General features: G+C 36.6%; 2 protein-coding genes across 4 annotated transcripts; one reads left to right on the top strand and one right to left on the bottom strand.

Annotated features, from left to right (window-relative positions):
* Nucleotides 1-1,560: 1,560 nt before the first annotated feature.
* pctp (phosphatidylcholine transfer protein) lies at nt 1,561-9,858 on the bottom strand. The gene is made up of 6 exons (XM_059348699.1): nt 9,709-9,858; nt 7,644-7,761; nt 5,696-5,775; nt 5,425-5,596; nt 4,682-4,749; nt 1,561-3,007 (listed from the first exon to the last, which is right to left on the bottom strand). Exons 1-6 carry the CDS (start codon nt 9,835-9,837, stop codon nt 2,933-2,935), a joined length of 642 nt encoding a protein of 213 aa, XP_059204682.1. The 5' UTR covers nt 9,838-9,858; the 3' UTR covers nt 1,561-2,932.
* On the top strand, nt 9,815-17,027 carry tmem100a (transmembrane protein 100a). Of its 3 annotated transcripts, XM_059348701.1 has the most exons (3): nt 13,172-13,355; nt 15,005-15,102; nt 15,239-17,027. In XM_059348701.1, exon 3 carries the CDS (start codon nt 15,323-15,325, stop codon nt 15,719-15,721), a length of 399 nt encoding a protein of 132 aa, XP_059204684.1. In that variant the 5' UTR covers nt 13,172-13,355; nt 15,005-15,102; nt 15,239-15,322; the 3' UTR covers nt 15,722-17,027. The 3 variants fall into 3 exon arrangements, with proteins under 3 accessions (XP_059204685.1, XP_059204684.1, XP_059204683.1); XM_059348702.1 differs by lacking the exons at nt 13,172-13,355; nt 15,005-15,102 and adding an exon at nt 9,815-9,911; XM_059348700.1 differs by lacking the exon at nt 15,005-15,102.
* Nucleotides 17,028-26,899: the final 9,872 nt, after the last annotated feature.

Here is a 26,899-nt window from a genome sequence, read left to right as displayed (position 1 = left end):
AGAACACATTTATGATGCGTTTTTTTTTAAATACTAGCCTACCCCTTAATGTCAAAGATCTGTGATGTGACATCTACAATACATTGGGCGTTTATTGTATTTATGTTTATCATATTTCTTATTTTAAAATTTAAAAGAAAACTAGACACATTTTCTGCTTACAGAGACACACATTTGCCTTTTCCTTGCATCTCCATAACATTTACCAAAATTGTGACATTATTAGTTCTGTTTCACAACAAATTATTTTTCAGATTTGTTTTTAAGTAACAAAATAAGAATAAATCAATAATGAATAAAAACAAATAACCATTTGCCTTTTTGTTTGCATCTCCATAACATATATTAAAACTGTGACTTTAATTTGTTCAAGAAATATGGTCAGAACAAGTTAAACGCAATACAGGACAATACATGTGCACCCTATTAATGGATTAGAATTGTTAAATGGGTTTAAACTTAGCCTAGTAACAACAAATAAGCTTTTTGTAATTAGCTACTTTTTCACATTTCTGTTTCCAGTCACACCCATATTTTGGAGAAGTCACTTCTTGTCAAAGTCACTTGACCACCAAACCTTGAGTTAAGGTGAAGCATAAAGCTGAATATGGGAGATTCTAGAAGATTTAAAGTGTTTGTTACACGGGTGTCACCGTGGGTTCTTATGGGTTAAGATGTGGTTAAGGCTGCAGCAGGTTTATAAAAATATGTTTTAAATTAAAAATAATTAAAAATGTCTTTTTATTTTGATATGGGACTCCAGAGAAAGTTATGCTGCTGATACGAAGCAAGCAGCCATTATGTGCATTTATTCTAACAATAATCCCTTGCAATTCTTTGCAGTTTTTGACTTTAATGTGTATATTGCTTATCAAAAAAGACACAGAGGGAATGCTAGACTGAGTGTTTGTTTAGATGCATAAAATCAACACAGAATCCCATCTCAGTTGATCGACTTTATTCTACTAATAGCTAATAATGTCAACATTTGATATTTCTAGAAATCATTTAAAAGCAGCTGCCTAAATCAAATCACGCTATGCATTTAAAATATGCATACCAACATCAATAGACAATAATAAAGAGCAAGTCAGATAAGATTTCAACAAAGACTGTCAACATTTGTTCATTGGTGCTGGTAAATATATTTAGTAGCTGTTCCTGTGATTTTATTTCTTCAGCTGATTTTAAATGTGATTCTTAGAAATATCAAATGATGAGAGGTCTATGTTATAATCCTATCTGATTTGCTGCTTGTTATTGATATTTCTATTTAACATTTTCTATTATTTATTCACCAATTTACCTCAACAAGGGTAGAATAAATAGCAGCACCACCTCACTGTATCACAGGTCAACAGCACCATAAACTACATCCTCCAAAATAATGTTAGTTTAATCAATAGGTCTCTAAAACTGTGTATGCAGACTGAACACAACAAACTGTATGAAAGATTAACTCAAGGACTGATGTATTAGATTGTACTTGTACCCTAATAAACTGGCATCTGAGTGTATCAACTTTATGCACGTCAGTGTCAAACGATGATATGCTGGAGAAAAAGCAACAAACAGTTTAATGGTATGCACTCAATTTAAAATGAAAGTTTATTCATTTCAGTAACACAGCAATATTACACAGTAATAGGCTTTTCAAAACCAGATTATACCATATTCACCTGCATACAGAGGAGCGCTACAGCCTTCACCCATACAGTAATATCTCAGATAGCGTTTCTTTGATCGTATGCACCCATAATAAATCAGCACAGAGCATCATAACGTGATCTTTGCATAAGTAATGAACCCACTGAAATGAATCACAAATAACCCATCAGGCAACATTCCTTCAGAAGCACAGAATAAATTAGTCGTTTTCACATCATTATAACTAGTGAGTGAGTTCCAGTGAATTGAACGGACGATAGGAAGATCCCAGTGAGACCGAACATACAGTACAACAAATCAAAGTATAATGCATCCGTCACATTTAACAGAAAACAAATCTAAAACACCGCGAAGGAGTGAAATTCTATGGAAAAAGCTGCAATTTGAACTAATTAACAGGCCTCATGCAGCAACTTTCTCCTAATTTAAACAATTAATAAACTTAAATTCTACATGCAGCAAACCTTTACTAACCACCCAAGGTGTGCAGAATGATTAATCCCACTTAATTCATCATATAATACCTATAAATGCTCTGTAAGTGCAGGTGTTGTGCCGTGTGTAAACACTCAGGAACAGGAGAGATGGCACAGAAAAAGGCTGTAAAAAGAAGAAAACTCAGCAGGAGTGAATTCAACTTTCTGTTCAATAAACTTAAACAAAGTAAACATGATTTTCCAGAGTGTCAATGCAGAAAAACCTGGCTAAAACATGTAATAATCGCATACATAAACATAATAATCTACACTATATAATAACCTAAATTAAATTATATTCATGCATTTTTTTAAGTTAAAGTAAAACATTGGAGAATCCAAGAAATATACAAAAAAATAACAAATTATGTAAATTAGTTTAAATATTGCTTCCTGCATGAGGCTGAATGTCTCACAACATAGGCTCTAAAATAATCATTCATTTAAGTACTTTTTATATAAAGATGTCTTTTTAAAAAGGCTTGAATATCCTAAGGAAGTTCCTGAATCCTAGAGACACTGAAGCTTACAGTGATTGCACAGAGAAGAGGATAGATAGAGTATTGATCAATACAGTACAGCGAAACAGAATTGATTGAACAGCAGCTGAGTAATGAGGGTGGCCAGTCATGCACGTCATGCCTGAGTCAACAGTGTGCTGCAACAACAAGTAGCAGCTCACAACATGAACATTTGATCACACAGAGTCAGAATACCTCCCAGAGCTAAAAACAAGAAACATAAGAATCAAGCCCTTGTGCATGAGCCCATTGTTCTGTCAGTTGCGTTCATTTCTTCTGGCAGTAGTTGCTGTAATTGCTGCAGGCCTTCTGCATGGCTGTGAGGAAACCTGGAACCCCACTCTGTTCAACACAAACACACAAAAAGCATCTATCAGAGAGGCACATGTGTGAGCGAGCAGGACCCACCCAGGTGGGGCAACAAAAGAAAGAGAGGAGCTTGTTGACATCACCCTGCAGCACATCTGCTACCAATAATGATGGAGAACCATAAAGCCTGCAGAGGGCTGGAGCTCTGAGAGGCCTGTGTGTGAACCCTAGTAACGCCGTCTTTAAAGCCACCATCAAAGATCTGTGAGAGTGGGTCAACGATGAACATGTGCACGTTCTGAAGAGTGTGTCTTGCTGCAGGGAAATGGTTCCTTCACGACTTCCACATGTCAGGGAAAGTTTCCCTTTTAAATAAATTTAAGTCTAAACACATTATATTGTCAAAATATTCAAAGAAAATGTTCACTGTCACTTTGTCGAGCATACAACTTCCATTTCAAGGCTTTTTCTTCTGTAATACTCAAAGACAGCTGTATTTAATGCAAATTTCCTCAAAAAGGCTTTAATTACATGTAAAAATGGCAGCTTTCTCTAATTTCCTGTAAAGGATTAATAAAAGAATCTTTCTATCTATCTTGATGTTTTTATGTGATTTTTTTCCCTTATTTTGTCAAAACTGTCACGCCTTCACATTCTGTTGATAACATTTTTACAGTTTTTTTTAATGTAAGCCACATTTAAAATATGGTAACTGCTATTAATAAACTGAACTGAACATATTTAAACTGTTGCTGTTACTGTGGTTTCATTTCTGCAGCTGAAATATGATTCAATTAAGATTTTCAAGTTTTTCAACATTCTTTATTATTTTACCATTTTCCATGGTTTTCTTGATAATCAATTTGGTTATTATCAATAGCTCAGCTCAGCTCAGCTCAGCTCTTAAATTAAACTCCTATGAGCTATTTTTGTTGTTATCATTATATTTGTCAAAACAAATGTACCTTTAGTTGTACCAGGCATTAAAATGAACAAGAAACTGAAGAAAACAATGGTCTAAAAATTGTTTCCATACGTATTTGTACATATCTATATTTCTATTTTTTCACATTTCTATCTACCTATCTTAATGTTTTTACTGTTTTTACATAATGTCAAAACTGTCAATTCTTCACATTGTATTTATAACATGTTTACAGTGTTTTGCACAAAAAATCTGCCCAAATCTCACAAATTGCACCTTAAAAGTACAGTTGATGTACAGTAGGGGACTGTTGGTTTTTCGATTGTTGTGGATGTAGTCTTAGAGTCACATGTGTCATGAATCAATAACCACCTCAGTGTTTTACACCCCTCTACTTCTTTTTTCTTTCCATTGTGCAGCTAAGACACAATAATCCCCAAAGGCAGCCATTCAAATCATACAAATCCCTGTATTTGTTGGGCAATATTCTCAAACAAAGCTGGTTTACACAAAGTAAAGCCTTTTATTTCTACTGTAAATCATGCAAACAATACGTAGTTTTTAGTGTTAATTCAATATAAAAACAGGACAATTAAACAATTTACACTCAGATACTAAGCAGTCATGTAACTTTATTTACCTCAATAAGCAAATCCTCTTCATGTGACACATCTGTAACTGATCAGCTAACCTAAAGATACTTAACGGGTCATTCAGGTTGAAAGTTGCAGAAGTTTTTTGCTTTCATAGTTTGAATATATCACAGTAAAACATACACTCACCTTCGCTGCCCAGTTCACCAGCCAGGTTGGAATATTTCCTCCAGGGTTGTCAAAGTAATTCATAAAAACTGAAACAAAACACATGTTTATTTTATTATATCAGGGCTGCAGCTAATCATGTCTTGCATTCATCAATAAACCTTTTAAATCAATTTTCAGTTGATAATGTAATCAAACTTATTGAAAAAATGCATTTAAACATTTTTTAAAGATCAAATTTAAGGTCCAATATCAAAACAGATCGCTGGATGACAATATAATGTGTTATTGTGAATAAAACTTGAAAATTCAAACTAAGGTTTTTTTTTGTTGTTGTTTTTTTTTTTAACTCTGGAGCAAGTATAAATCATAAAATCTATGTAAAAATGTATTATTTTTTTATTGTCTTTTGCATATATTTGCCCTATCATGATGTTTATTAATATTTTATAAATATTTAAAAAATAGAAATAATTTCACAATATTACATTTAGCCATACGGTCCAGCCCTATCCAAACATGTTAAATATATAAAACTAATATATGTATAATAAAATATAATACGTATAAAATATACATGTTATGTGTAATATAAATGACTATATAAAGCATCCAACGCATCCAGCTTGTGTTTGAATTTTCTAACTTTTTTTTTTATTTTATTCATAATTTTGATAAATTTTCATGTCAAGCAAATTAATTATCTATTCATTTCAGGAGATCTTGATGTTTATCCATGCATACTGCAGTATCGTTATATTTACGTTTAGTCCCACAGCCTCCGTCGCTCTCCAGGGCGACGCTCTGCTTGTAGTCTTTGACGCGCAGCACGCCACTCTTCTCTGCACACGGCGTCTCCGGAGCACTTTTGGCCAGGATCACCCAGATTCTCCTGCCGTCCTGGTCCAGGTCTCTGCGCTCCCTCATGTACACATACTGAGATCGGCGCTGTTAGGGAACACACTGTCTCTTCATTATAGTTTCAGAGGCCATATGTGTTTGTCTTAAATGTGTTTGTCTGGAGCAGAAGGATACATCTCTGTTTGACAGAGGAAACGGGTATTTCACTTCCCAGTAGATCGCCGTCTGTCCACTGAAATCCTGCTCATTGAGCTCTGAATAAAAACAAACAATGGCATTTAATAAAAAAGCAGCTAAACATCAGAGGCAGGTGTATGGATACATGATGTACTCTAAAGGGATTTCAAAAAGCTAAAAAATGCTTTAATCCTAGAAGATGCTCTGATATATGTTGGTTTTTCATCTCTTATGGCAAAGAAAGGAAATTAGAGCCTGACTGATTTATAAGTTGACTTATCAAAGACATATCGCTGTCTATCTGTGTCTGCGAATATGAAAACTTTTTGTAAACATTAAATATAATGTCAAAAATAATGTTTGGGGGGCATTAATAATGGTGTTAGCTACTTATTTTACTTTTATTTCATCTTGTATTTTGGTTTTCACCTCTAGAATTATTTGACAATGTAATTAATACATTGCATGTCACCACAACAACAGAACTCTATGTGCAATATTGATAATACATGCCAAACAAGTAAATAAAAGGTGTATATAATGTATGTTTATTATGTGTGTATATGTCTTTATATTTTTGTAAATGTCTGTAACTTGAGCTGCTGTGACGACTAAATTTCCCCACTGCGGGGCAAATAAAGTCTGATCTTATCTAATCATATCCTATTATGTATAATATGTTAAATATTCTTTAATAAGAGAGCACCCTTCAAAAGATGTGCATGATCTACATAGGTCTGTCTTCATTCTAGCTCAAAATCAACTAAATTGGCTGTATCTGTAATGTGTGAGTTTTGTCTCCTCTAAATCGGTATCAGATGCAACAATTCTATATCAGTCAGCTCGAAAGGAAATTAAAGGCATACAACATCATGCATCCTGATGCATCCCTAGTAGGGAGACACCATAGCAAATATAAGAAGACTCAGCTACCACACAAGACTATCCTAAAAAAAACACCACTTTACAAAGCTACTTCAACTGCCATTAACGTTAAGTTACTTGATTCAGACTAGACAGCTACAGTATAGACAGCATATTACCTGCAGGTTACTGTAAGGATGCATAAAAACAAGGGTAAAAAATGAAAAATATGTTGTTTTCAGTGATTAAAACCATGCCAATATGCAGAACCTTACAACTAGACAAGATCTAAAAAGGCACATGGAAAAAACAGAAGCCTAAATGAGTTATTTCACTGATAAATTAATCATGCAGAGTGATTCTTAAGCACACTGTAAAAAAAAGAAAAATATATACTTTTTAAAACTATTAAAAGTCTGGCAGCAAAAGTTGCCATACACTAAGTTGTAAAAATAAAAATATGGGTAATACAGTAAATATCTGTATTTAAAATTACATAAATATATCTGCAGAATAACAAAAAAGTTTAAAGTTTTTACTGTAAGAAACAGAAAGTTCCCCAAGTAATAATACATTCAGCAATATTAAGTGAATATTTTAAATATATTTTTAAATATAATTCCCTGTAATTTAATAGATAAAAAAAGTTGTAAAAGTAAAAACACAATATATACCGATAATATACAGTAAATATCTGTATTTAAAGAAAAAGTTTTACATTTACGTTTATTTTTTTACATTACATTTTAAATCTTTACTGTAAGAATACATAAAGTTGCCCAAGTAATTTTACATAGAGCAATATTAAGTGCATTTTTAATATATATTTTTAGATAGAATTCACTGTAATTTTACACTCAAGACCATTAAGCAATAGAATAATACTGTAAAAAATGTATAATGTCCCATTGTATTAAATTACAGATCTGAAGGTCCACTTAATGTAGAAAAAAAAAAACAAGAAAAACACTGTAAAATAATGCACTAATTTTTTTTTTACAGCACAGGAGAGATGACAGGAAAGTAGATTTTGATGTAAAGGACAATGCTACTACTGTTTGTTTGTTTGTTTGTTTGTTACCTTTCACATATGTATCCCAATGTTTCCGATACATCAGGTCCATGTAGACATCTGCACACAGCTCTGGGGTGCAGGTGGTGAGCACACCAAAGACTTTGTACTCATAAAGTCCAGTTTCCTGAAAACAGCACATGAAAGTTCTCTCTCTCTCTCTTCCAAATGTAGGCTGAATGCCACACCCACAGCATGTAACTAATCCCAAACCACACAACTCTGATTAGAGCCAGTCTGCGCTGCTGCACCCTCTCTCACTCCAAGTGTGTTGGACTGGATTCAAAAGTGAAGAAACAGATCTGAGGAGGCTTTTCTCATGCTTTCAATGCAATAAACCTATAACAATGGACTCCCAGTAACTGATTGTGTGACTGAATGTGTTTCTGCTACAGTCACACCAAACTCCATTCAAAAAAATCTTTGTTTTGCAGTGGACAACATATCAAGGCCTCAAACAAACAAAAAATGTTAGACATGCTCAACATACCATCCTATTGGTAACAGAAAAGTGCATTATTATGAGTTGCGGGTGACTAAAGCAGTGTCCCATCTGATCATTCCTAAATATTAAGCCAATAGGAAGAAGATTGTCTGGATCAGGGATGGGCAACTGGAGGCCCGGGGGCCGCATACGGCCCGCACCCTCACTTGAAGTGGCCCTCAGTACAACTACATGCATTTGAGCATGAAATCTTAAAGGTGCAGTGTAAAAATGCACAAAATTACTTCTTGCAATTAATGTTGGTCTGCTGTTATTACACTGAAAAAAAATCACAGTAAGTGGTTATTCATTTTATTTATACTATTCATACTGCTGTACATGTGTTTGAGCATGAAATATGTTAAGCACTGTAAACATATTTAAAATTGCAGTTTTATCATATTTGGTTAAGTGCACGGTCCTATATGTGGCCCTGTGGTAGTGTCCATGAAAAATTGTGGCCCCCTCCAGCATTTAAGTTGCCCATCTGGATGACAGTGCTGACCAAGTGTTTTAAAAATTCAGATTCAAATTAAGATTTCTAAAAGACATATGGTTGTTGACAGCAATGCAGGAATATGTTTAAATGAAATAAAAAATAAAATATCTTGTATTTGTTCATCATGAATTAAACTTTTAACTTCATAAATACAGCACTTTTTGTAACCTAAAAGTTACAATTCAGTGACAAAATTTACATAAGTTGTGTACATTTTGCAGTTTAAGATTTTAATTGAACTTTTATTTAATTTGTTCAACTTCTTTTGTCTTATTTTAGGCTATTTTTGTAAACCTTTTTCTCCACATGAATTAAAACTAGGGCCTTGGTGTGTATGCCGATTTGAAGGGTGGATTAATCTTATTTCATAAATGTATTCAACCAAGTTCAAAGAGGCATGCATATGCGCCCTCAATCAGAAGAAACATTAAATTGACAGATTTGTGAATGGGGTTTGGCGTGACCGGTCCATCCGGTTTTTGCGTCCAACAGCTCAAATCCAGTATACCTCAAATGTTTTCTTTATTCTATCACCTAGGGAAATTCAGTGAATGAATGGAGATAATTGGTGTACACTTTGCAATCTTAGATTACAATTTAATTTTAATTGAATCAGCCCTAGCTTTTTACTTGTTTAAGGCTATTTTTGTAAACCTTTCGTTAAACATGAATTGAAACTACTACTTAGATGTGTCATATGTATGCCGATTTGAAGGGTGGATATATGTTGTTTCATAAATCAATTCAATTAGGGTCGAAGAGGCATGCATATGTTCCCTAAAGTAGAAGAAACATTAAATTGACAGATTTGTAAGGGGGGTTTCGCGTGACCGTTCCAGCCGGTTTCTACATTCCAACAGTTCGATCTCCATTTCCGGGTATTTCCCATGTTGGCCGCTAGGAAATCACTGCTCGTGTGTTTACTAATGTTGTGAATGATGTTTTTCGGAAAGAAGAAGAGGAAAACAGTGGTAAAAACGAAGCGACAGGCTCTGCAGAGGAACCCCAAACCGACCCAGACTCATTCATTCAGTCAGTAGTAGCAGCCGTCTTCCTGTTGTAAAAGCGCCAGTTTTATTAATTTTTCTCACCTTTTCATAGAGCCGGTAGATTTTGACTCCCATCGTCTCGACGAAGAGCTCCCATCCTCCCTCCAGCTGCGGCTCGTCCAGCTCCCTCCAGGCGCTCTGAAACTCCTCATCGGTAAACCGCAGCGACATGACGGCTCCTCTCACCGCAGCGGAACACCTGTCTCTGACACCAGGCTTCCGGTCACAGCTTTCAAAATAAGAGGGTGAAAACACATTAGACTTTGACAGACTTTATTGTCGTTCAGTTATACAAAAAATATTCACATTGGACGAAATTTCGTTGCACTGGCTCACAGTGATTGTACTCTGGAATGTCAGATAGATAAAGTATAAATATGAATATCATTGAGTTCACATAATGATGCTTTTTCTTTTTCTTTTTCTTTTGCTTAAAGAGTTTTAAGGACTTTCTTGTCAATGCAGATGCTTTTTTTTAACGATATAGCCTTATATTATACATTTAATCTAAGGGATAATAATAATATTTATTATTATTATTATTATTATTATTATTATTATCATTATATAACATTTCATACATAATTAAAATGTTTATACATTTTATGTAATTGCTTTATTATTTATTATTTTATTATAATTTATTATTTTATTATAATATTTAATTAATGTTTAAAATAATGATAGAATGCAATTTGAAAAAAATTATAATATAAATGTATTTCAGATCTTATCTTATCTTGAGTTATTTTATCTTAAAATAAATGATGCACTCCTCCAGTAATATGCAGTAGAGCCGATGTCTGAACAGTTATTTTCCCTTTCACCTTTTAGTCAGATTTACTACTAGAAGCATTCTTGTAAATATTTGCTCAGTAAAACATACTGCAGCTCTACAATTTTGTTTGCATGCTGAAAGCGTGCAAACATGACATATGAACACAAATTACAGCCACTCCTGCAATCACATCCATCAGTATTCACTGTTTTGTGATGAAGTTGTGCAGCACATAATTGTGTGTGTCATGGTACAGCTGGGCCGAGCTTCTTATTATCCTGAATATTACCTGGAAACATGTTTCATTGTGATTCCCACTTCATATTTGTTTGTGTGAGATAATTAGCATTACGCAACAGAGACAAAATCCCTCTGCAGAAGGGAGTGAACAGCCACAGTGTAAATGTATTTACAGTGTGCACAACAGGTGTGTGTGTGCCTTAGACCGTAAATCAGTGGCTGTTGTGGGACGTTTATGTAATCATGTCAACAACAGTGATCCCTGAGAGAGCATTACACACAGGTCCCACATTCTGACAGCATGAGACACAGAGAGGAGAGAAAATAAGATGTGAGCTGTGTTTGACAACAACTCAGCTTCTCTCACATTAGTTAACCCTTTTTTTAGCCGGGGACAGGGGACATTTAGGGGGAGATACCAGGTCAACACTGGATGTCACACAGAAATGGTGTACATCATCTAAAAGCTGGGGATCTGGAGATTGATTTAGATACAGTTCATTACAACTACATTATATTGGGAATATATGTGAAGACCATTGTCATACTCAATTCTATCTCATATTTTTTTGCAGCAAATTTTGGCTTAATACAATTTGTTACACTGATTTGGTGCTAAAAAATTGTTTTTAAATTTTTTAGCTTGAAGTTTGAATAAAAATGGCCCAAAATATCACATTAATCCTTGAGGAACACCATAAAATTCCATGTGATTTAGTATTAAAAACAGCACTTTTGAAACACTGATTTTAAAGCTATATGTTATTAAGTTGTTATATTTATTGTCATATTGGTGAATGCCTTTCTACGTTTAATTTTACTTTATTTAGTTGCAAACTTGTGAGCAGAATTATTTAAGCAATGGTATATAATATAATATAATATAATATAAATAATAGATTAATATATACTATAATGTTAATATAATGATTATATTATATTATATTATATTATATTATATTATATTATATTATATTATATTATATATTGTTGTAATGGCTCCAGAGGCCATCGAGACAATAACAGAAACTAGAAAATTTCCTCTGGGGAAATTCTGAAAGGGCCACGGAGCTACTGCCGGTGTGTGTACACTATGATGAGATTCTTCAGAGATTTCAAACAATTAATACTAGTAATGTTATGATACTATATTATATACAATGGCAATATATAAGGACCACACCTACAACAAGCATTCCTTTTCAAGTATTTCTTTATACGGCAACCTATGCCCTGTGTGTGTGTGTGTGTGTGTGTGTGTGTGTGTGTGTGTGTGTGTAATGAAAATCGCATAAAGTTTCCTGTCTGTGTGTGTGTGTGTGTGTGTGTGTGTGTGTGTGCGTGTATCTGTAACTGTAATCAGAGCAAAGATCAAAGGCAATCAGAGCAGAGCAATCAACAGAATTAACTGCCACCAACTGCCAATGTTCGCGAACAGTGACAGCATCCAGAGGTGGACAGACTGGAATTTCTGGCCTCGAACAGAAAGCATTTTTGGCAAAACCATCATTGATCCGACTTCACTTTGAGCGTCCTGAGTTCTTCCTGAACGTCTATATATGTTTTAAGAAAAATGAAAAAATACCTTTGTTAGAGCGATCTAAAAAAACTGTTACATCTCCCTTTTTCAGAAATCTTCCTGCATTTTTAATATGGGAGCCAATGAGGCTGTTGGTGCGTGTTGGTGGCGCATCTGTGCGTCCTACACCCAAACTATAACTCTGACAGCTTTACGAGAGGATTAATTTTCCTACGTTTCTATGTATAAATTATTTTTGTAGAGTGGAATTTGCGGCTTGGAGCGCAGTTTTCAAATTTATTTTTTGAAATTTTTTTCTCTCCCTCTACATTGTGACACAAACATTCCATGCAATACACACCCATTATAATCTCAGAATTTCTCAAGAAATGATCATGGTCATTGAACAGGGATTGATAAAAAAAACTATATGACCTATCGAAACGTGGATTAATACACTGATACACAAGACTTGTGTCTACTGTTTAAAGTTTAAATGGAGTCTCTAGGTGAAATTATGCCGGAGAAGTAGACGTTTAAAAATCTCCAATTTTTGTTCTTTTTCGCTCATTTTTTTCCGGCCGTCCCATTCACTTCAATGCAAAATTTTGGGCAGTTCGTATTCTGTAGAGAAAAGTAATAGCACACCGATCCCGATCAAACCGCACGTTTTGATATATGATTTGTAACGGGACTAAAAAACAAGAAAAAATCCACAGTATAACAATTGTGCTCTGTGCGATTGCCCCGAGGCCCTAATAATTAGATTTTGATTTCAAAATAATTGCATCCAAGGAATTGAAAGTAATCGCAACAAAACTCACAGGAATGTGAGCTTTATTTTGGAATGTATGGCCGGAAACAGTTTTTCCCCTTAACAGCTGTGAGCTTGCCGCTGCATTCATCGATACTTGAAATAGTTGCAGTGAATGGGGCTCCGCAGCTCTTACAGGGGGACGCTGCTCATGAATGGGAGTCAGATTCCAGCCGGAAAGAGACGCTGTTCGTTGTCGAGTTCAACACAACGAAACAACTCTTTGACTTTTAATTACATGATTGTGGGTGAATGTTTTATGAGCGGGTTTGTTGTTTTTTTTTACTCTGAGATAAGTTTGAGTGCAGCAGAGGAGCGACATGGACAGCGGCTGTGAGGTAAGCAACCTTCTCTCTGTGCTGAGCTCAAGTCAACTAGATTAACCTCTCTGTAAATAACAAGCTGTAGTTCAAAGGTGTTTAATTCACTTATTACCATCTGAAAATGTGGAAGTGGGGCAGATTAATAGGCTGGAAATTAAGATTTTTTTTTCAACAGAAAAACTATTTTTCTTATCGTCGATTAATGTATCCTAAACATAAATATGACACACCTGTCAGACATAGTGAATAAGTTTATTAAAGGCTGTAATGTGGACTGTTAGAGCTGAAGAAACAGCTCTAGCATACTATAACTGGAACCTTTCTTCTCTCTGTGCTGAGTCAACTAGATTCACCTCTCTGCAAATAACCAGCTGGTAATAAGATAATTAAACACCTTTAAACTGCAGCTGAAGTCAGTTTATGTGGCGGTGGTTCAGATTAATATGCAGGAAATTGCAACATTTTCAACAGAATAACTTTTTTCTTATTGTCAATTACCTGTCTAATACAGTAAATAAGTTTATTATAGGCTGTTAAACATACTTCAACCCTCTTTTGGGCTCATATCTTTGTTCTTTTTCCTCAAAAACTTTCATTAAGTGTCTATAAACTTTGAGGAGGCTGATGTACCTTCTCTCATTGTTTTGCTTTTATAGTTTTTAAAGTCCCAGAAAGGCAAAACTCTCCAATACTGAACAAGAAAAGAGTAAAAACTTGATACAAGTCTGAATAATAGTCGAATAAACATTATTTTATGAAGCAAAAAGGTGTTTTACTTCTAAATGTGTGACTTGTTAAACATCTAGCAACCACTTTAATAGATAATAAGCCCTTAAGAGGCAAAACTCTCCAAAACTGAGCCAAAAAAACAGCAAACATTTGAGAAAAGACCATATAAACAGCCCTAAACTGTACTTTATGAAGCAAGACATGTTGATTCTTCTAAGTGTGGAAATTGTTAAACATCTTGCAGCTAAAACAGAAGTCTAAATCAGGGCACAACTTTCGTTTTTATAATTTTCAATTAATCATTTTGTCAATAAAATGGCAGAAAAAAGTGGAAAATGCACATTTTAGTTCCCCACTGCCAAATAAGATGCTTTAAAATTGCTTGTATTATTCAAAATACAGCTCTAAACCTGAATAAATTAAACTGACAGTCACAGAAAAGCATCAAATTTTCACGTTTAATGAGCTGGAAAGAGCGAATGTTTTGCATTTTTGCTGGAAAATGACTAGACAATAGGTTGGTTATCTGCTAGTATTATCCTCCCTGTGTCCTGGTGGAATCAGCCAATTTTAAGCCCATCATGTGTCTTTTATTTTACACCCAAGATGTTTAAAACCCCCAAATTTCTCTCGGAATCCAGAGGATATAGCCTCTGACCTCTTGACCCTGCAGTTTGGGAGCCACTGGTCTGAGGCATTTTAAACCTCTACAATGATTTCTGAATGAAAAGACATGAAACAAGAAGCATATTAAAGCCCTTGACAATGATGGAAAATAGAAGTGGCAGTGTCCTGCCCCGCTGATTGTCACTCAGAGTCTCCACACGCAGCAGACGTGAGCAGAGGAAGAATGAGCGCTTGTGAAATTGCTGGTGATTTCAAAGCTCCTCGCATTTCACGGAGCAGTTTGTAATGTCATATCCTGCGCTCTCCAGGGAATGTCTCAGCTCGTGCAGGGGCTGAGTGGTCCTGCGTCATTCAGACAACTCCTCCGGGCGGCTGGGTCAGGAGGCGGCCGTGATTGTGCAAAGAGGTTACTCTCAAACAACGTGCAAATAAGAAGTGCTGTAGAATTGTGAAATGTGGTGTTGAATTCTCTCTTTTTTTGTGTCCAGTGTTGAGCCACAACTCCTGACTCCTTAATGAACGCTTTCTTTCTCTCCACACAGAGACCCTAGCAAAGAAAGGAAGGTAAAAGGGCAACAAAGAGGAACCATCTGTGGTTGGTTGACAGACGGCTCCTTGATCCTGCGATGCCAGAAGAAGCTAATGAGGACGCCATGAGAACGCCAGCGACCCCAGAGAAGGCCAACAACAACACGCCTCCCTTAGCCACCACTGTGAACATCCCCCTGGTCAATGAAGTCCAACTGACCGCAGCCACCGGCGGGGCCGAGCTGTCCTGCTACCGTTGCACCGTCCCCTTCGGCGTGGTGGTGCTCATCGCCGGCATCGTGGTCACCGCCGTGGCGTACAGCTTCAACTCCCATGGATCCACCATCTCCTACTTCGGCCTGGTGCTGCTTTCGGCCGGGCTGGTGCTCTTAGCGTCCAGCATCGTCTGCTGGAAGGTGAGACTGGAGAGGAAGAAGGAAAGGCGACGGGAGAGTCAGACCGCTCTGGTTGCAAACCAGAGAAGTATTTTCACTTGAACTTGAACACATATTCTGGTTCTCCGAAGCCTCTTAAGAGTTGCACTGACAGATGTTGTCCAGTACGTGTTGGACGCAGACTCTCTCAGAAACTTTAAAGCTTTGAACACATTGTATGGGATTTATTTGTCAAGCAGACACGGAGCATCTGGCGAGCCGGGAACGCTGCCAGCAGGAATGGATCACAATTAAGATGAATTACCACTGTGCGGAGCGATGTAGAGGAAGTCTCCCATTAATCTGCTGTGGGATGTGGCGGCTTTGATTGTAACGGGGAGGGATTGTGGTTTTTGTCGAAAGGCCCGGGAGAGGAGAGAGGAAACTGGAAAATCCACGACAATGATTCATGCCTCATTTAGGACACTTCAGCCTGGACACATGTGTTTATGAATCTCACGGGGAATGATTAGGAGCTCTAGAAGTTTGGTACTCAATAATAAAAAGCTGCCATTATATTCACATGATATTAGAGAGTATTTAACCTTAAACATATATTCTCTTAAAGCACTTTGATTATCATAATCATCATATTCAGTCTATTAACTAATTAGGTAACTCATGCATCCAGATTTTTGGCAACATTAAAATGAATATTGTGTACTTCCATACTGTAAAGAACTGTTTAAATGTAGCATATGTTTGTTTTCAGTGTAATCTTTTGCATGTATTACCAGGACGTCATGAGCTTTAATAAACTCATTGATACTCAGACAATAAGGGATTATTGCTGCAGCATTTTGTGAGTGAGACTCATTCAGAAGCTTATTTTACAATTTGTTGAACTGTTCTTTAAAAAAAACCCATAATGGCTGTAACATAATGTTTTTAACATAACCCCATAAATAAACATGTTTTTTAGGATATTAAGATGTACATATGAGTGTCTCCATGGGATTATGAATCCATCAGGCTGGTAATATGGATGAGTTGACGTCAGAGTTTGTATTTCTTAAAGACAGTTTATGTGTCGAAGGAGCGATGAGTTATTATATTAACACTCAGCCCTTTGCTTTCAGGGCTGAATTGAAGGAAATGTTTCAGTCTCATGACGTGCTTGGGTGTGCCGGAGTCTTCACACACAAACACACAGTTTATAATTAAAATAATCAAACTGAATGTGGTAAAAGCTGGAAAAAACTGTGTTGAATTATGGTAACGTCATTACATTGTGCAACTTATTAAAAGGCCAGTTCACTCAAATAACAACAAACAAAATCTCGATTATTTGACGAGTCATGGAAATGTTGGCTTTTATAGAAATCCATCTAAGATTTCTGGAGGAAATTGGAATTTTGTATGTGGTTTTCAACTGCATAATTTCGTACTAGAAACATTGTTATTACTGAGCCCTAATTGAACTACCAGGTATATTTTTCTTTAGAGATGTCACTGTGTCAGACTTCCTACTAGACAAATTGAAGCAGACCATCTTGTCAAACATGCATAAGTTATTGGAAAATAAGTGACAGGGAACGCTTCACTATTCCAACATCTTTCATACTTTTCTTTATCATGTTGCTTCTTATAAACACCCACAAAGACTTTGACACTCGACTCTTTTTGTGTGGCTGCTGTGAGGTGTCCCAGATGTTGTCAGCTGCTTTTTACTGTGACAAAATTTAATTCCCAAATTTAAATCTGCAGATAATCCACAGACCTGACAGCGAACTGTTTCCTCACTTTCTTCTGTAGAAATAGTCCTTTGAAATCTGTGTTAAAACCTTCTGCTGTTTCTGCTGTTTAATTTTTCATAATAATATGTCATAACATAAGCAATTTGTCAGTGCTGCATTTGCAACTCCAGTTCACCTCTTTAGTGTTTAGGTGGAGACAGATATCTCAAATGTTTTGACAAAGAATACCTCAGTCTTTAATCATTTTGGAGCTTTCAGCCAATTCACATCACACTATAATCACTGAAAAAAGTCATCTGATAACAACACACACTGATGACGGATGAGAGATGTTGCAATAACATTTTTTTCTGTCAAATTAAACCGTCAAGAATCAACTTTAAACATACAACATTAAATGGCCATCCAATTGGAGTTTATTTTTTAATATTTCACAGAATAAGTGAACATCTTGAGCTACTGGTGATACTACTGTGGAGTCAGAAACTGTCTATTGTCATTGGGAATCATCCTCTGAGGACCATGAACATCTGAACCACATTTAATGACATTCTATTTTGGAGATTTTGAAATATTCTATAGGATGAGTGAACATTTTGAGCTGTTGGTGACACTAGATGAAGAGTCGGAGGATCACTAAAGTTACTGGGATTCATCTTCTGAGGACCATGAACATCTGAACCAAATTTAATGGTAATCCATTTAGTAGATGTCCAGATATTTCACAAGATACTTTGGCTCTTCCTCTAGTGCCATTAGCAGCTCAGAGTATCACTAAAGTCACTGGGATTCATCCTCTGAGGACCATGAACATCTAACCAAATGTAATGATATTCTATTCAGGAGATGTTGAGATATTCAATAGGATGAGAGAATATTTTGAGCTGTTGGTTGCACTAGATGAAGAGTCCGAGAATCACTAGAGTTACTAGGATTCATCCTCTGAGGACCATGAAAATATGAACCAAATTTAATGACAATCCATTTGGTATATGATAAGATATTTCACAGGATAAGTGAATACTTTGGCTCTTCCTCTAGTGCCATTGGCAGCTCGGAGTATCACTAAAGTCTCTGGGATTCATCCTCTGAGGACCATGAACATCTGAACCAAATTTAATATTCAGGAGATGATGAAATATTCCATAGGATGAGTGAACATTTTGAGCTGTTGGTGGCACTAGATGAAGAGGCCTAGGATCACTTAAGTTACTGGGATTCTTCCTCTGAGGACCATAAACATTTGAACCAAATTTAATGACATTCTATTCAGAAGATGTTAAGCTATTTCACAGGATAAGGGATTCATCCTCTGAGGCTCATGAATGTCTTTACCTCCCTCAAAATCAAAGCTATCTGCATGGCTGCATAGAGTGAGAAAATGGTGTTTCTTTTAGGTGAACTGACCCTTAAATCATTTATTTGCAGCCTGTTTATTTTTACACATGTTGTGACTGTGTTAAATCAGATTATTTCCATAATTTATCCGCTCACTTCTCTGCTGGCTCCTTCAGATAATTGAACATCTAAATTCTCAGTGGTAAAAGGAAGTTGAACTCTCCTGTTTGACCCTGTTGGGTTTAAAATAGCCTGGACGTGGAAGTATATTTATAGGCAGCATTTGCGTTGCTATGCGTCCCCGTGACACCAGACACTACAACTAAATGGTTTTCTTGCGTCAGAGGAGAACCTACAACATACTATGTCACTTTTGGGAGATCACCGCCACATAATGAGCAGCTATAGGCCCGTACTGTATGGACCAAGAGCTGAGATCAGTAACACATTTATGAGGACACATGACACAGTGAGGCGTCTCCCGCCTGCCTGTCAGATTAGAGGAAGGCGTGCTGAAGCTGGAAAAAAGGGTGACTTGATATGAAGTTTGACAGGTGCGTCTCTCGCCGCTTTACACACTGCTGGCACCTCATGCAGGGGACTGTGTGCGTCACTTTTTGTGCCTTACGTGGTTGTCATTCCACTCAGTGCCATGATGCAGGGTTAGTTTATCAATAAACAGGACGGGATAGGAGTTAGTAACAACGCGACTGAGAATTCACGACTTAAGTTGAAGTAAATCAAGTTAAGCAGAAGAAAACTCCTGCAAAAGTGAAAGGATTTATTGAGTTTCGGGGGGATTACAAATCAGATAAAAAGGTAGGGAGGGAGACAAGGAAGAAAATGAGGAAAGATAAGACAGAAAAAGAAAAAAGTGAAAGAAATAAGGGCCATGTAAGGCCATTGGAGAGGGAGGAAGGAGAGAAAGTAACCAAGAAAGACAGGAAAGAAGGAGGGAAGATAAGAAAATACCAGAAGGCAAGAAGGAAGAAAGAAAATGAATTAATTGGGAAAGACAGGAAGGGGAAACAGAAAAGGCAGGAAGAAATATGGACAAATGAAAGAAAGATGTTATTATGAAACAGATGAAAATATAGTTTTAATGATATTTTCTCTAATGTTTCCTGTAGAATCTGAACTTGTAACACAGATAAAGACTGAATTAAAAAAGTAAAAACGGTGTTAAAATGGTAAAAGTTCCAGGGCTTCAAAACTGTACTGTACTTAAAACTTTACAAAAGAAAAAGCCAGAGAAGCTAAACTGAAGTCTGAAATTCCAGACTTCAACACAGCCGATCGCTTATTGTTCACATCCAGCACAATTAAACCTAATGAGCTCAGCGTTACGGGGATCCAGTCCAGTCAGTCCAATCAGACAGCTGTGCAGACGGAGCATGAGCAGGATGAAGCAGAGCCGTCCTGACAGCCCTCCCACTAGATCACCGGATTCAAGTGACACTTTTCGAGAACAAACCCCCAAACACAAAGAAGCCAACTGTTTTTGTTTGACCCGGTTCAGGTCTCCTGGTATGTTAACGTTACTCTGCGGCGCTCTGTTGCTGGAGAAAGGAATAAATACTGTGCTGATAAGATCTGTTCCAAGAAATAAGAGTTCATGCACTCAGAGCAAAGATAAACTCTGTGGGTGTCAGGAGACGGAGATGGCAGATATAAACTAAACTCAGGAGATTTTAGCCGGATTGTAATATTACTGACTAATGTAGAAAGTTTCATTTTGCTCCAGAATCCACAAAAGTCTTGTTTTGTTAGTTATTTCTCAATGTTTCACCATATCTGTTAGATATTAGGCTGAGGGGAACATGAATGTTTGCACCAAATTTCACGGTGATACATTCAATATTTATATTACACTTAAATCCACAAGTGTGAACCTCGTGGCAGTACTTAGAGAAAGTAAAGTCTCAAGGATGCATCCTCTGAGGATCATGAATGTCTGTACAAAATGTAATGGCTATCCCTTTTGTAGATGTTGAGATATTCCACAGAATGGGGGAACAAATTGACCTGCTGGTGGTACTGGAGGAACAGTCAGGGAATAACTAAAGTTATTGGGATTCATCCTCTGAGGACAATGAATGTCTGTACAAACGTTAATGGCTATTCCTTTTGTAGATGTTGAGATGTTCCACAGGATGAGTAAACACATTGATCTGCTGGTAACACTAAAGTAGAGTCAGGGGATCACTAAAGTTACTGGGATTCATCCTCTGAGGATTATAAATACCTTTAACAAACTTAATGGCGATCAATTTAATAGCTGCTGAGATATTTCACAGGGATCATGTTGACCTGCTGGTGGCTCTATAGATTCAGAGGATCACTAAAATAATTTGGGTTCATCCTCTGAGGACCCTGAACATCTTAACCACAATTAATGACAATCCATGTAGTAGATGTTTGGGTATTCCTCAGGATGGGTGAACATGTTGACCTGCTGGTGGCACTAAAGGAAGATTCAGAGGATCACCAAAGTCATGAGGATCCATCATCTGAGGGCCATGAATGTTAAGATATTTCACAGGATAAGTGAACATTTTGAGCTGTTGGTGGCACTAGAGGAACAGTCAAAGGATCACTTAAGTCATTAAGATTCACCCTCTGAGGATTATATGATATGATATATATCCTTTATTTAACCATTAATCATTGAGATTAAAACAAATCTATTTTTCAAGTACAAAGTAAAGGCAATCTTTATATATGTTGAGATATTTCTCAACTCACACTCTCATAAGTGTGAGTGAACACATTGAGCAACAGTGACTATGGTAGAGTCAGGGGATAACTAAAATCATTGGGATACATCCTCTGGGGACTATGAAACTCTGAACCAAACTGGTGGACCGACAGACCAACAGTGCCATCCTGAGAGCCAGCTGTGGATCTGCTCTGATGAACAGCAGCTGTCCTGTCATGGTGTTCTGCTGCTGAGTGGGACACCGCCCAGCAGGAAGTTAAAGTCAGAGCTGGGCATAAAGGTGAGCCAAACTTTGTGTATGAAACTCTTCTCAGTCTCACGCACCAGCTCCGCTCCTTCCTACCCAGAGAGGCGTGTCCGCTTCAGTAGCTGTTAGCTCTGTTTTCCACTTGTCATCAACAATTACTTAATAATTATTCACTTAATTCCAGTCAGTAAATGGTATTACAGTTAGGAGCCCATGGAAAAGCTTTTAAGAATAATGTTTTTTGTAGTTTTGTACTGGAGATGACACCATAGTGCTGTTGAAATGGGATTTACTGTAAAAATGGGAGGAACTGGTTCAGGAAGAGCTTTCGCTTTATTATGTGATGTAGGGGCGAACCGAGCCGGCAGTACCTCTGGGACTGTGGGCAGCCAACACTACAGACACTCCAAGAACCACTGGCAGCACATGAAAGAGTCAAAGACAGAGCCTGTCGTGCAGAGTCAGTGACCGCCACTGTCACTCTGTAAACCACTGCTGGCTCTTATTATGTGGAGAGCTTGTGCACTCTTACGGGAAAAACGCCTTGTGGGGAAAAAAGTGGGTCAAAAAGTCATCATGGGCTTGTACCAAGAATGTTGTATGAACAGACATGATACACGATTGACTGAAAGTTTCTGAGGAAAGTGAGACAGATTGTGTCTACTGATGGTCGCAACATCTTTTCTCTTTATTTGTCGACTAAATGCTAAGTGTGCTTCAAACAGACTTGATTGATAGCAGCATGGTTCTAGAAATGGTGGTTTGGTCCATGCTGAAATAATAACTATTGGAACGATTGTCTTGAAATTTAGTACAAAGACTCATGTGCCCCTCAAGGTAAATTCTGATCACTTTGGGGATCTCCTGAATTTTATAGCTGAATTCTAAATCTGAGAAACTGAAAGTATTCCCATTGGCTTGTGCTTGTATTTACTGAAATACCTTTTTTCCTCCATTAAAATGTTTTTGCATTCAGTCAAGCTTTAGCTGGGTCTTAAACTGGCATTCTTTCAAACGGCCAGCAAGGAGCGACTCCACTGACTGCAAAAAGAAGTCCTGTTGTATAGTCATCTTTTAGAAAATTACCTATACTTCTCACTTGATTTCTGACCTTAGTAAACATTCTCATAATGAATTTATGGTCTCAATAGTTAGTTTAAAGTCGTCTTCAATATACTGTGATGTTTATTTAGTAAACTATGGTCTAATTTAGAGTAAAGTAGACGATAAAGCAGGGTATGGCGGTGTTCCTTTAAGATTAAAAGATTGCTCCTAAAGTTAATTTTAATATTTTGGTGGCTTAAAAAAGTCTTGTTCAGTGTTGTAATAAAAGACACTTTAAGGAGTCGGCTGTCCATTTTTGCATTTTGCTAACCAGCCTGATAACTTCCCCTGTTTTGTCCACATATGGTCACTTCTGGCTCCAAAAAACAAAGATGAGGTTTCAAAATGGGAATGTTCACAAACCAATGTGTGACATCACAGTGGTTACATTCAGATGTTGAATCATGGATGCATACATCATCTTTGCAGGAGACCAAATGGTGCAGATGTTTGTCTGTGATTCTGATTTTAAAGTTTCCTTTAATTAAATAAGACAAACCATCACTGTGGAAAAAAACTGACATCTATATCACAGATTCTGCTTTCAGTTTATTTACCTGATTATTAAAGCCATTAAGAGTTCACATCCATGATCTGCGTGCTCATAAACTGCTGAGACAACACATTTACTTTCCATTAAGCTACTTCGGTGTCGGTGCTTTGAATCTTTTTACTTTCTTGTCCCTATTGTTTCTACAGTGACCTGTCACTTCCTCATTAAACCCAGGGGTATAATACTGTCCACAACTGTCCTTTGTTACATTTTCCTCCTTCAGAGCAGAGATGTAGAAAAACCCATCTCACATCTACAGATGAGTTTCTAGCACCTGGATTTACTAAAAAAGTATAAAAGAGTATAAAAGTTGATTTGTTGAAGAAGAAAAAACACAAAAAGACATATTTTTTTTGCATACAACAGCTGTGTGAAATCACAGTTTAATCTGACCCTTTTATTCCTCGCTGCTCCACATCTGAATCCCGTTCTCACAATTTAAATCTTGTGGTCAACAGCAGAGGAGGAAGGACAACGCAGCAGAACAAAAGGAAAGTTAACACCCTGTTGTCAGTCCCATCAAGCATCAACATTGATTACGTCCATATGTGTGAGGAAAGAAAAACAGTTGTTTGATTTTTTTCTTTTCTTTACAGGCAGTTTGTTTGGCCTCTCCCCCGGCTGGGACTGGTATCACCTCCTCTGACGCACATGTGTTGCAAAAGATGGGGAAACTGCACACATGACTAATGCATCTCCCACTGTACAGCACTGATGAGACACTGTAGAGGCTTTTTTATACAGAATATAAAACTCTGGATGGATTTCCTGCGCCTAATCTGAGTTTCTTAATCAACGATTTGCTGACGCACCGAACCTCTTACATAAACGTGTGACGAGAGCACGATAAGCAGCTGGAAACTGTGTCATCGGTCACATATGATGTCAAAATGGGTCGTTTTTAAGCTCCAAACGATGCCATCTGTGCCATTTACTTTAATGCAACAACCGCAGTTTTAATGTAATTCTGAAGATGATGCGATCTATCCATACAACAAAGAGAAATAAATAAAACAATGATATTAACCCTTGTCTTAGGGGTCAAAAATGACCCGCCACTAAGTTTAACAGTAAAGAAAACCCTGAAAACTATCCTTTTTCAACTTGAAATTCAAATACATTTTCTAGAATAACCCCAAGATGAGAAAAAGTAAAATATTGTCTTTGTTTATATTTCCATGATAGCTGAACAGGGTACTAATCTGATCTTATGGGTAATTTCTTTACCACAAAAAAACATAAAAACCTTGCATGTTTGCACACATGCATTGCAAAAAAAAATAGGTTTACACCTATGCAGCACCTTTAGCAATAAAAAAATAAAAAATAAACCCTGACTGACAGGTGTGTTGTCACAAAAATGAGTGGATTTCACTTATCAAATCCAGTTTTTCTGCACTGTAAAGAGGGAAAACCTTGATATTTACAAGGTTTGTGATGAGTGACAGGTTGCTTCTTCATGCAAAATAGATTTGGGTTTTAAAATTCAGTCAAGCTGCTTTATTTAAGGGGTTCAGTGAAGGACAAGTGGTGTATGCAGAAAGTTAAGACAACACAAGAGTTTAGACAGTGTGGAGAATATAAACCAGAAGCCAGTACAGTTTTGTTTTTAAACTGTCTCAAAATCTTGCAGTGAGCAGTAATGAGCATCACATGTAGTCATGAGAACAACAATAATAACTTTATTTTATTTGTATAGCACCTGAAACAACAGCTCACAGAGTGCTTTGACAGAAAGCAGTTAATCACAAACTAATGATGCCATGAGGCCAAAAACCATTCTTACATTAAAAAAAAAAATGGAAGAGGAAAAGTAGCCTAATAAGGTAAAAGGAACAATATATAGAGAATATAATAAGATTAAAAAAAAAAAAAAAAAGAGTAATAAGATGTGTAAGAGACACACTTTCTATCAATAGATCCTTAGAAAGCATAAAAAGTTTCATATCATCCAGAAATCAATATGTAATCTTTGTCTTTCTCTCATTAAGCTTCCAGCCACACACACACACACACACACACACACACACACACACACACACACACACACACACACGCACACACACACACACACACACACACACACACACAAACACACACACACACACACACACACACACCATTTTCTTTCCTTCCCAGACAATTCTTCTTTCACTAAATACAACAAACATGTCCTGCACACCGGCACATCCAGTACTAACTGTCCATATTATGTATTTAGCTTAATCCTCACTTCAGCTAGGATGACACATCAGAAAAAGAAGCTTACACTAATGTATTTTAATATCATATAAAGTGAAGCTGTAAAACAGGAATGAATAATGGGTGCAAATGTTCAGAGCATGGTTTTATGGTTTTATAATGCATGCCTCTTACAGTAACATGATTTTTGTTCAAAATATCCCAAGGGACAAACATGATCATACATTTCAATTCAACTGAATTAACTCCTTAAAATCAAAATTTTCTTACAGATAAAGACGTTTTCTTTCTAGGAACATGCTTTTGTAAATAACAGGTTACTGCTGCTTACTAGAGTAACTGTCTTGTGTAAAGCTGAAACGTTTAGTTGAATAATTGATTAAATGAGTAGCTTATCAACAGAAAATTAACTATTATGACACATCATTTAAGTATTTTTCAAGAATAAAATAATTTAATTTCAGCTCCTCAGTTATGAGGATTTGCCGCTTTTTTGTCTGATTTGACAGTAAATTAAATATCTTTGAGTTTTATACTATGAGTCAGATAAAAGGAGCAAAAAGTCTCTTTTTATATATATTTTATGAATAAAACAAGCAGTCCATTAATTGAGAAAACTGTATTGCACCTTGTGCTTCTTTGATTTTCCTTCTTTTTTTGTTTTTGTAAATGTTTGATGCTGACTGATGCAAAAGTGGCAAAAGTTTTCCTCAAGATTAGTGAGCTGTTAAAATATTTACTGCTTCGTTGAGTCTTGAAGAAGTCCTTCAGTCTTTTCCAGATCTGATTCTGTGTTTGAAGAAAACTCTTGGCATATACAAACCATTTTCCCTGCGTCAGTAAATAAAGTAAATAATTAGAATGGCGCAGGGAGGAAATGAGAAGGTGTGTCTGACTTGCCTGCGGAGGTCATTTAACAAACACGGTGATGTCATGGGAAGTAGCTTCTTCACAGCTCTCGTTTTCCTTTTCATGTGAACAACTGAGCGACTCCGTGGAGCTGTAACTCTCTCTGCAGAGTTTGAGTTATTGTGACCCACAGATTTAGATAAGAGTGAAAACTGCTGCTTAAGTCAAACTTTCTGCATGATGGGATGGTTCATACTCCCATAATATATCTGATAAAGAGTGATGCACTCCAACATCTGTTTCCAACCAGTTTCACTTACAGCATGAAGTGATGCTTCGCTAATTGAAATTAGGCCTCTCCCTTCACACAAAAACAAGTCAGCTGTGGGGGCTTTTTCTTGTTTTCTGAAGACAGATTTCTGGGTTTTCATGACAAAAGATCAATTGTGCATCAACTGAGTAAATACAATCAGTAGATCTTTAGGAAGCAGTCAGCTTAAATGAACTCAAGATGGTGAAGCTGCATTTGTTC

This window comes from Centropristis striata, chromosome 13, assembly GCF_030273125.1.
Source record: "Centropristis striata isolate RG_2023a ecotype Rhode Island chromosome 13, C.striata_1.0, whole genome shotgun sequence".
Classification (NCBI taxonomy): domain Eukaryota; kingdom Metazoa; phylum Chordata; class Actinopteri; order Perciformes; family Serranidae; genus Centropristis; species Centropristis striata.
This window is presented reverse-complemented; position numbering and strand designations above follow the sequence as displayed.